The 11,051-nt window shown below is 35.2% G+C and overlaps 2 protein-coding genes across 2 annotated transcripts; both read left to right on the forward strand.

Moving 5' to 3' along the window:
- Positions 1–1,141: 1,141 nt before the first annotated feature.
- LOC145598688 (protein root UVB sensitive 2, chloroplastic-like) lies at positions 1,142–5,803 on the forward strand. Its single transcript, XM_081655067.1, has 10 exons — positions 1,142–1,225; positions 1,336–1,470; positions 1,852–1,940; positions 2,034–2,118; positions 3,072–3,131; positions 3,221–3,314; positions 3,464–3,561; positions 3,883–4,062; positions 4,701–4,823; positions 4,921–5,803. Exons 1-10 carry the CDS (start codon positions 1,214–1,216, stop codon positions 5,350–5,352), a joined length of 1,308 nt encoding a protein of 435 aa, XP_081511193.1. The 5' UTR covers positions 1,142–1,213; the 3' UTR covers positions 5,353–5,803.
- Positions 5,804–6,015: 212 nt separating this feature from the next.
- LOC145599274 (uncharacterized) lies at positions 6,016–7,317 on the forward strand. The gene is made up of 2 exons (XM_081655673.1): positions 6,016–6,270; positions 6,817–7,317. The coding sequence occupies exons 1-2, from the start codon at positions 6,128–6,130 to the stop codon at positions 7,139–7,141; spliced, it is 468 nt and encodes a 155-aa protein (XP_081511799.1). The 5' UTR covers positions 6,016–6,127; the 3' UTR covers positions 7,142–7,317.
- The last annotated feature ends 3,734 nt before the right edge of the window (positions 7,318–11,051 follow it).

The raw sequence follows: 11,051 nt of genomic DNA on the forward strand, positions 1-11,051 counted from the left end.
TCCCTGTGTTGTTGGCTTGTTGCTCAATAGCAATGGATCATATATACTTTCCTAAATGTATCTAATATCAGCCAAACTTGGATTTATTGATGAATTGACAAACTCCCTTGAAAGTTATTGAAACTTAAGGTTAAGGGTGTTTAAACAACAAATAGAGGGTCCATAAATATTGTTGTATTATATGGGAATCTATGCTATTAAATACATGTAAGATCTAATAGTAGCTCATCTCAAATAATTCATGACTTCGATCTTTAACACTAATCTTTTGAAATTCTTCTAAACTTTTAAAATGTGCATTTCTTTTAAACTTGTACTTTGTTTTAACCTCGAACTATAACAGTAACCTTGTGAAATTCTAATATACCCTTTTGAGTGTGGATTGATATGACTTGTGGTGAATCAATGATTAAAAAATTTATTGTATTTGGCTAATAGTGATTATTTTTTTTCAAATTCAACTAACAACTCACTAATTAATTAATCATGTTATATATGTGAACTTCTATTTCTCTCCTTTTTTCATAATTATCTTCCCATTTGAAATCTTGACACTAATTAAAAGATTCTTCTTAATTACTCTTAATATATAAAACATAATTTAGTCATATTGGCTCTTATTTGATCCGTCTTAATAATTAGTTTATTAATATTCAACTGTTATACAGTATACATTTTTACTATTATGCAATTAAAGATATCTATACTCAAAGAGTATAAAATTTAGCTCTGAACAATGATAATTGTATCTCCTAGCATAATTTATGTATTTTTTAGATTTTATGTATATAAATAGCCAAATAGGGGTAGTGGAGAATTTTCTTAACTTAAAAGGGGCAAATTAGTGACAAAACACATCAAATTGTATACTTCACAATAGTACTTGTAAAATATTTCAATTTTTAGGGCCCGTTCTCTTTAGCTTATTTATTTTAAATTCAGTTCAATTCCTAATTTTCTCCTCTCATTAAATATTCAGTTTTATACTTCAGTTCCTAATTTTCTCCTTTCGTAAAATATTTAGTTTAATTCAGCTCACTTCAGTGTTAGTTAGTAAAATTTCATATGGTTTGGGTTTCTCCAATTAGTTATTAGACCAAATCATCAAATCGGTCCAAATCCAAATTAAAGAGTTCCCCCATAACAATACAGAGTCCACCTCTATCTACTGTACCTTTCTCTCACTTCTCTTTGGAACTTTTAGCTGTTGAAAATGAACTTGCTGGTATGAGTTATGCATTCATCAATGGAAGTTTTCAATTCTATTCAATTCCTCGTTAATTTTAAGCTTTATTTTTATTGTTTAATTCTTAACATTTTGATTATGGGGTTTAGGAAAAATTACCAACAATGCAGAGGAAAGAACCCCAGAAATTGCAGAAGGTTGAAGAAGTGGGCCCTATTTGGTGGGTTGAAACCTCCGAGAACATCTCCCGCCATTTTCAATTCGACCCAGATGGTCGTTTCTCTGTTAGTCTCTCTCTTTTCTTGCTTTTCTAATTCAAAATTTGCACTTTCTAAATTGCTGGTGATAAAAAGTACTATTTTAGAGTCAAATTTCTGCTAATATTGATTCTATGGTTTGATTTATTCATGAAGTATAGTGGGTGTGTTGGAAATTTGAAGAATTTAGTTTTGGGGGATTTAGAATTTTGAAGATATGGGTAATTTAGAATTATGGTTTCTGTTAATTTGAGCTGAAATTTGGGAAATTTGATTCAATTTGTGAAGGTAGGGCTTGGAAAATGTGTAATTTGATTTCAGCCTCTTGATTTTCAGAATTAGGGTTCTTTATTGCTTTGTTTCTTTTGTATTTAATGCTAAGTTGTGATTATATTGGGGTTTTTTAAGGTTAAAATGCTTGAGGATTCAAGACCTGTTGTTAAAAGGGTGACTGAATCCTTTCTCAATACATTCTTTCCCTCTGGATATCCATATAGGTGGGATGAAATTGATTTGGTTTTTAATTTGTTTCACTAAAAAAGGCAAGCATTATTGACTTGAAAATGTGGTTGATGTTTTTGATGGTGCAGTGTGAATGAGGGTTATGGTAGATATACGCAATTTCGAGCTCTACAACATTTTACCAGTGCAGCATTGTCTGTTCTCTCGACTCAGGTCATCTCTTTTTAATCCTTGACAAACATCTCACTGTTTTCTCTGTTAAGCCTATTGTATCCGTAAATGTCAAAATAGGTTGGTTTTCAGTGGAATTGCAATGTGTACAAGGAAAACCTGTTATTGTACTACTATGATTATGGCTTGAAACTGATAGATAGACCATGATATGTTAACTGAACTAAATGGGGCATGTATTTCATCAAATGTGAGGCTCTCTGATTTCCATTAGTTTGTCAAGGAATTTTCATACCTTATTTTGGGATTTGGAAAAAGTTTATATCCCTTGATGTTTGGTTAAAAGTAAATATTTCTTTTTCTATAAGCCTGACTGTTGCAATGAAGTAAACCCTGTCACTCCCCTTAGCTTTTAGATCCCCTTCCTGAGAGAGAACAGAATTTTGGTAGAAATCAAAGCAACTGTCAAAGATTAAAGATAAGATAGAAAATGAGGTTTCTTCTTCTGCAGAAATTTAATGTTTGATAGAAAATAAAACAACAGTAGATTAGGAGAGAAAGATGAACTATGTGTGTATGAGTGAGAGTGAGAGGTGAGACACAGCGAGAGAGAAAAAAGAATGTTTGAAAAAGTAAGCAAGATCATATATCATAGTGGACAAAAAAGTGAACCAAACAATGGTGAATATTAAGAATGGCTTAAAATTCATTCCACTTCTCTTAAAATTTTTAATGTCATTTTAAGCTTTATATGTAAACTGGAATTTTCTGAACCAAACTCACTCTTGCATGTTTTTTGTCTTGAAGCCTATAATTGTAGTGTTTATTTATTTTATTTGGGGTTGACCTTTGCCACATCTATGTATAGTTTATTTGAAAAACCTTATTTCTGGTTGGGAATCGAGGCAATTGTGTTTCAGTGTACTGTAATGTGCTTAATATTAGATGAGCACCCTGATGCATGTTTCTATCATCAAATTCTTACTCTTCTGCAGTCCCTGCTATTTGCTGCAGGATTACGGCCAACACCTGCACAAGCAACTGTAGTTAGCTGGGTGAGCTACTATCTATAGAATCCCTGTTTAATTGTAGAAGCAATTTAATTTCTATTTGTTTTAACTTTGATAATGTAAATTGCCTATAGGTACTGAAAGATGGTATGGAGCACGTTGGGAAGCTAATTTGCAGCAATCTTGGTGCTAGGATGGATTCAGAACCAAAGCGGTGGAGAATATTTGGTTAGCTCACATCCTCACAACAAGTCGCTACATCTTTTAAATGAATTGATATAGTTTTGCACCTTAGTTTAAAGCATATCTGGTACTTTTAATTTTATTATTCTATGCTTTCTGTTTGATGCATATTTTTTTGGCTCCACATCTTTCAGCTGATGTTCTGTATGACTTCGGCACTGGCTTGGAAGTTTTGTCTCCAATATGCCCACATCTTTTTCTTGAAATGGCTGGCCTTGGAAATTTTGCAAAGGTATTTTATTTATTTATTCTATTTCCACGTATGAATGAACTTCAACTATCCGGTATAGTAAAGCTAATTTGAAACAGAATTTGTTTAACGAGCGCATCTCTGGGTATTATCTCTTTTTTCAGTTGTAACTTGTAAGTGTGCTTATATCTTCTATGTAAAAGCATGCAAGCCAGTCGAGTTGTTGAGGTTTTCTTTTTCTTACTGTATTTGTTTGCTGCTGGGGTATATTTTATATAATGTCAAAAGTTCGTTTTGAGCCATTTGGATCTTCTTCTCACATTACATACTAACAGTGAAATTTTATCTCATTTTGCATGATAGGGAATGGCTACTGTTGCTGCTAGAGCCACGAGATTGCCACTATATTCTTCATTTGCTAAAGAAGGAAACCTTAGTGATCTCGTTGCTAAAGGGGAGGCCTTATCGACGCTCTTCAATGTAATTGGAATGGGGGCAGGAATCACTCTAGCATCCACTGTGTGCTCATCCATTCAAGGAAAGGTAAAGTTCACCATGTTTATTGCTTGTTAGATTCTAAAAACTTTTGTAACTCAAAACTCATTCCATTAGATCAAAATATGATACATTTATGACTTGATATATGAAAATCATTTTGTGAGGGTACAAAGAAAAATGTGGGGAGAGAAAAAAAAAAAAAAAGTGTCATTTCAATTTTCAAATTTGCTATCCAAGTATCAGTAAATGGGAAAAAATATTCAAAATATGTGAGAAGTATATCTCTTGGTCACATTTGACTTCAATCCAGCCTTCCCACAGATTAATGATGTGGAATTGTGGAAGTCAGAGGCACCTTGTGCCAAAAATGGTTTTTGTAGGAATTATATGCTCATATTATAAACTATATAGTCTAGCCAAAATTTAGTTGGAACTTTGTGATTGTGTTAATTCTTCATCATGAAATGATATTCTGAATCTCTAGGTAAATAATTGATTTCTAATGTGTGAACCTATAGCATATGATTGTTCATATACAAGTGTGGTTTGGTTACTTAAATTAAAAAAATAAGCTTAATTTTGTACAAGGGAGAAGTCTCTAATTATTAATTATTAACAAAGCCTTCTTTCGTTACATTCACCTGTGATATTCAGTGGTCTTATCATATAAGATTGTTGTACAGGTTATTGCTGCACCCCTTCTTTCAGTTTTGCATGTATTTAGTGTTGTAGAGGAAATGAAAGCTGTTCCTGTCAACACATTAAATCCTCAAAGAACCGCTTTGCTAGTGGCTGATTTCCTAAAGGTTGGTTTTATGCTCATGAAATCTCATCATTCATAAACTTCCAAGTGACATTTAAGTTGGTTTTACGTCATTTGAATTATTTCATTTTTGTTTTCAGATGGGTAAGATATCAACTCCTGCTAACCTCAGATACAAGGAAGACCTAATATTTCCAGGGCGTCTCATAGAAGATGCCGGAAATGTTTTAGTTGGAAGAGCTCTGCACAAGGCTACCAAACCATCAACATTCTTAAAATGGAAAGAAATATTTCCGGAAGAAAAGTTTGTTTTAAGCCAAGGAAACAACTGTACCAACATGGTGCTAGAGCAAAATGCGACTGGAGAAGATGCTATAAGAGGGTGGTTAGTTGCTGCATATGCATCAAATATCGAGCAATCTTATTACGATGGTCTTAGCCCCAGTGTATTACTTGAGGCTTACGAGAAAATGGAGAGTGTGTTCCCCCAATTTCTATCTGAACTGCAGGGTAAAGGATGGCATACAGATCGTTTTCTTGATGGAACTGGGAGCCGTTTTAAATCTCAGTGATCTCCAATAACCCTTTGATAAGGGATAAAATTTGGCTTATTATGTACGAAGTGCTCTCTCATCCCTTTTGATCTTTACATTTTGTTGGAATTATTGGTTAGGGTGCTATTAATACTCGTACAAGAAAATTTGTCAAAATTAAAAATTGCAACATTTACCCTTTTGTTACGTTTAATATTAACAATTTGATTCCTGCTGGATTCGTAAGGTTCCTCGTCTCTAGATTGCTCCAGCTCATTGGTTGGCTGTTCGTGCTCGTCGACGCCATTTTTTTTTCTGGTCTTTTTGATTGTTGTTTTCTTTCCTTTGTTATTTTGTGTTTCTTGTTTTTTTTTCTATTTCTCATTTTGTACTTCTGCTTCGTTGTATGAAATCTTTGTCAAAAAAAAAAAAATATTAACATTTTTCTTACAATTCATACAGCATATAGCCGGTTGTACCAACTGATATGATTAGGTACAATTGATTGTAAAATTTGGTCATTTGTAGTTAAAGTTTGATTCTGAATTTAATATCAAAAGGAGTATGAATATACTACTGTACGTATTAAAACTCACGGGACCCTTACCGTTGAGTTAGTCCGTATTTAAAAATGAGCGGAGACATTGAGACAAACATAGCAGTCACTTGCACTGTACTACTGTATAAACAATTACTAGAAACCTCCTTTTCAAAATTCTATTCAAATAGTACAAAATTTGAGGATAATATCTCACTATTTTCTACAAATTACCGATGAAAAGCTAGTCCTTAAAAAAGAAAAGACTACAAAAAAATGGTGAACTCTTCTCATTCACTGAGTCAACTCGCTCTGTTCTTGGTGCTACTACTGCTTTACTGCTGCTTATCGTCTTCTTCAGTGGCTGCTGCTAGGCCTGGCTTCCTCTTCACTAGACACAGAGGAAGATGCACTCCTCAGTAAGTCCTCTCTCTTTCTGCATTTCAGCATTTTTTTTAACTGAGTCAACTCGGTTTGAATCGTCCGAGTTTGTATGTTGGTTTGAATAATACCTTTGGATGAATTTATTCTGATTTCAAATTCTGGTGTTTGAGTCGGATTCGGTGAGATCATGTTAGATCAAGTCTCTTTCAAATTTAAATCATGTTAAATTAATTTCGGGTTAGGTCGGTTCGGGTCAGGTTAACACCGTTTGCTAGGAGTGTCAATTCGGATGATCGAATCGGGTCTGATATGGTCGGGTCAGGTCGGGTAAATTTTTAAAGTTAAGTCATACTGTACTAAATTGTCATGCCCGATATTTTCGGATCGGGTCGGATGTGCTTTTGATGCCTATCTGCCTGTCTCTGTCTAGTATGTATGGGTACGATAGAAAAATTAGTCAAAGCGTAAAGATTAAAAAGAGACGAAGAGAGTACTACAGTTGACTCGAGTCGACCTTAGTTACCTAGGACAAAATTATCCCGAGTTAACTCGGTAACTCGTTAATGTTGGGGGTGGTGTAGGTACTGGAGCACAAGGAGGGAAGAATGGCCAAAGATGGTCCCACAAAGATCAACGGTGTCAAAGGTGTTTGGATCAAGGGCAATCGAACGGTTCAGATCTGATATGACAATGTTGGAAGCAGCAACACGAAACGACGACGTTGAGAATGCCTTTGCAAGACTATTGAAGGAGTCAAGTGCTGCCTTGTTGAACTCCTATGCTAGATTGGGCTACCCTTACAAGGCTTGGGAGGTTAAATCTCTTCTTTTACAGGGCCTATTCTCTGAGAATGATGCAGCCCAACAGGCCCAATTACTTAAGAAGGCTAATCAAGCTTGTAATTGAAGCTTTACATTTGTCATACTAATTATACTACTTCGCGTAGTTTTGTAATAGTCGTAGTAGACAAGTAGTAGTAGTAGCAGTGGATACTAGATAGTACTCCTTTCGTTTCAAAATTAAAAATGTATGTCTTGTACGCAAGGGCTAAACTTTTTGAATGACACTTTCTAACTTGTAAACTATAGCTTAGTACAAAAATGAATGAAGAGAATGTCATGTTATAAGGTCAGGCTAGGCAATGAGGTAATTTGGGAGCCTAAAAGTATGATGCATATACTAAAATGATGAGACCCTAAAGTTCACATGTTTCTTTATTCACACATTAAAGATAAGGTCATATGGACACTTTCTAAAACTTGACTTTTTTAATAACTAAGGATGAAAGTTGACTATTATTTTATACTACGAATTAGCAACAATTTATGGTCAATTTTATATATTTGGATGAAAAAGGTAGTATAATCAAAATAAAATTTTGAGAAATAATGTAAAGAGGAAACCATCCAATTAGGTGGGTGGAACCATTCAATTTGCCTTTAAACGGTCAATTTACATGCTTACAAGTTACAACTTGCATCAATTTCGTTAATTCAAGCCTACCACTGACGTTTATGACAACATATAATGGTTATATATACTTCCAAAGGACAATATGTGACCCCGAGATGTATCCTCTAGGATCACAAGACTTTTCGACACTAGGCCCCAAAACCTCCAAAATTCCAAAAAAAAGGTGGATAATAGCCTCAATTTTAGAATTTTTTGACCTTTTTTCGCCCGAAAATAAAAATTGATGATATGTTTAACATGGTCCCTAATTCCCTCTAGGATCCCGTTTGGGTGGGTAAAACCAACCAATATGCCTTTAAACAGTCAATTTACTAGTTCGCAACTTGTACCGATTTCGTGAACTCAAGCCTACAACGGACATTATATAATGGTCATATATGGTTCCAAACGACAGTATATGACCCTGAGATGTATCCCCTAAGATCTTAAGACTTTTTTTTTTACCGGGCCCCGTAACCTCCAAAATTCCTCAAAAAGCGTGGATAATAACCTTCAATTTTGGATTTTTTTTTTACCTTTTTTTGCTCGGAAATAAAAATTGCCGAGATGTTTACCATGGTCCCTAATACCCTCTGGGAGCCCGTTTAGGTGGGTAAAACCATCCTATATGCCTTTAAACAATCAATTTACAAATTCACAACTTGCATAGATTTCGTGAACTCAAGCCTACGACGGACAGTTATGACAACATATAATGGTCATATATGGTTGCAAACTACATTATATGACCTTGAGATGTATCCCCTAGGATCTTAAGACTTTTATTCACCGAGCACCTATAACCTCAAAAATTTCTCAAAAACGTGGATAATAGCCTTTAATTTTGGATTTTTTTGACCTTTTTTCGCCCGAAAATAAAAATTGCGGAGATGTTTTTCATGGTCCGTAATACCCTCCGGGAGCCCGTTTGGGTGGGTAAAGCCATCCAATATGTCTTTAAACAGTTAATTTATAATTCGCAACTTGCACCGATTTCGTGAACTTAAGCCTATCACGGACATTTATGACAACATATAATGGTCATATATGGTTCCAAACGGCATTATATGACCCTGAAATGTATCCCCTAGGGTTTCAAGACTTTTTTTCACCGGGCACCATAATCTCCAAAATTCCTCAAAAAGCGTGGATAATAGCCTTCAATTTTGGATTTTTTTGACCTTTTTAAGCCCTGATATAAAAATAGCCGAGACGTTTTTTCCATGGTCCGTAATACCCTCCAAGGGCCCGTTTCGGTGGGTAAAACCATATAATATGCCATTAAACAGTCAATTTACTAGTTCGCAACTTGCACTAATTTCGTGAACTCAAGCCTACCACGAAATTTATGACCACATATAATGGTCATACATGGTTCCAAACGGCATTATAAGACCCTGAGATGTATCCCCTATGATCTTAAAACTTTTTTCTACCGGGCCCCGTAACCTCCAAAATTCCTAAAAAAGCGTGGTTAATAGCCTTCAATTTTGATTTTTTTGACCTTTTTCGCCCTGATATAATAATTGCCAAGATTTTTTTTCCATGGTCCGTAATACCCTGCAGGGGCCCGTTTCGGTGGGTAAAGCCATATAATATAATATGCCTTTAAACAGTCAATTTACCAGTTTGCAACTTGCACTGTTTTCGTGAACTTAAGATTACCACGGACATTAATGACAACATATAATGGTCATATATGGTTCCAAACGGCATTATATGACCTTGAGATGTATCCCCTAGGATCATAAGACTTTTTTCCACCGGGCCCCGTAACCTCCAAAATTCCTCAAAAACGTGGATAATAGCCTTCAATTTTGGATTTTTTCTGACCTTTTTTCGCCCCAAAATAAAAATTGCCGAGATGTTTACCATGGTCCCTAATACCCTCCGGGAGCCCGTTTGGGTAGGTAAAACAATCCAATATGCCTTTAAACGAACAATTTACTAGTTCGCAACTTGTACCGATTTCGTGAACTCAAGCCTACAACGGACATTTATGACAACATTTAATGGACATATATGGTTCCAGACATCATTATATGACCCTGAGATGTATCCCCTATGATCTCAAGACTTTTTTTCACCAGGCCTTGTAACCTCTAAAATTCCTCAAAAAACGTGGATAACAACCTTCAATTTTGGATTTTTTTGACCTTTTTTCGCCCGGAAATAAAAATTGCCGATATGTTTACCATGGTCCCTAATATCTTTTGGGAGCCCGTTTGGGTGGGTAACACCATCTTATATGCCTTTAAATAGTCAATTTACCAGTTCGCAATTTGCATCGATTTCGTGAACTCAAGCCTACCACGGACATTTATGACAACATATTATGGTCTTATATGGTTCCAAACGGCATTATACGACCCTGAGATGTATCCCCTAGGATCTTAATACATTTTTTCACCGGGTCCCGTAACCTCCAAAAATAAAGGCTATTGCCTTTATTTTTGGATTTTTTTGACCTTTTTTCGCCCCAAAATAAAAATTGTCAAGATGTCTATCATGGTCCGTAATACCCTCCGGGATCCCATTTGGGTGGGTATAGTAAAGCCATCTAATATGCCTTTAAACAGTTAATTTACTAGTTTGCAACTTGCACGATTTTGTGAACTCAAGCCTATAACGAACATTTATGACAAGATATAATGGTCATATATGGTTTCAAACGGCATTATATAACCCTGAGATGTATCCCCTAGGATATTAAGACTTTTTTTCACCGGGCCCCGTAACCTCCAAAATTTCTCAAAAAGCGTGGATAATAGCCTTCAATTTTGGATTTTTTTGACTTTTTTTTCGCCCGAAAATAAAAATTGCCGATATGCTTACCATGGTCCCTAATATCCTTCGGGAGCCCGTTTGGGTGGGTAACACAATTCAATATGCCTTAGAACAGTCAATTTACCAGTTCGCAACTTGCATCGATTTCGTGAACTCAAGCTTACCACGGACATTTTTGACAACATATTATGTTCATGTATGGTTCCTAACGACATTATATGACCCTGAGATTTATCCCAAGGCTCTCAAGATTTTTTTTCACCAGGCCCCGTAACCTCCAAAATTTCTCAAAAAGCGTGTATAATAGCCTTCAATTTTGGATTTTTTTGACCCTTTTTCGCCCGAAAATAAAGTTGCCAGGATATCAATTCCATTGCTAATTTAGCGACGTAATTTTCAATTCCGTCTCTAAATTAGAAACGGATTTTTTAATTCCGTCTCTAAATAATTTAGAGACAAATTTTTTTAATTCCGTCTCTAAATTAATTTACAGACGGATTTTTAGTTCCGTCTCGATCTAATTTAAAAATGGATTGAATTCCGTAGGTAGAATTCCGTTTCTATATGGACATTTTTT

Source organism: Chenopodium album, chromosome 20, assembly GCF_948465745.1.
Source record: "Chenopodium album chromosome 20, dcCheAlbu1.1, whole genome shotgun sequence".
Taxonomy (NCBI): domain Eukaryota; kingdom Viridiplantae; phylum Streptophyta; class Magnoliopsida; order Caryophyllales; family Amaranthaceae; genus Chenopodium; species Chenopodium album.

Excerpts from the sequence above, each read along its gene's own strand:
- LOC145598688 (XM_081655067.1), top strand. Across the intron at positions 3,132-3,220 it reads AAGCAACTGTAGTTAGCTGG|GTACTGAAAGATGGTATGGA; the intron begins GTGAGCTACTAT and ends AATTGCCTATAG. Across the intron at positions 3,562-3,882 it reads GCCTTGGAAATTTTGCAAAG|GGAATGGCTACTGTTGCTGC; the intron begins GTATTTTATTTA and ends TTTGCATGATAG.
- LOC145599274 (XM_081655673.1), top strand. The coding sequence starts at position 6,128 with ATGGTGAACTCTTCTCATTCACTGAGTCAACTCGCTCTGTTCTTGGTG. Across the intron at positions 6,271-6,816 it reads AGAGGAAGATGCACTCCTCA|GTACTGGAGCACAAGGAGGG; the intron begins GTAAGTCCTCTC and ends GGGGTGGTGTAG.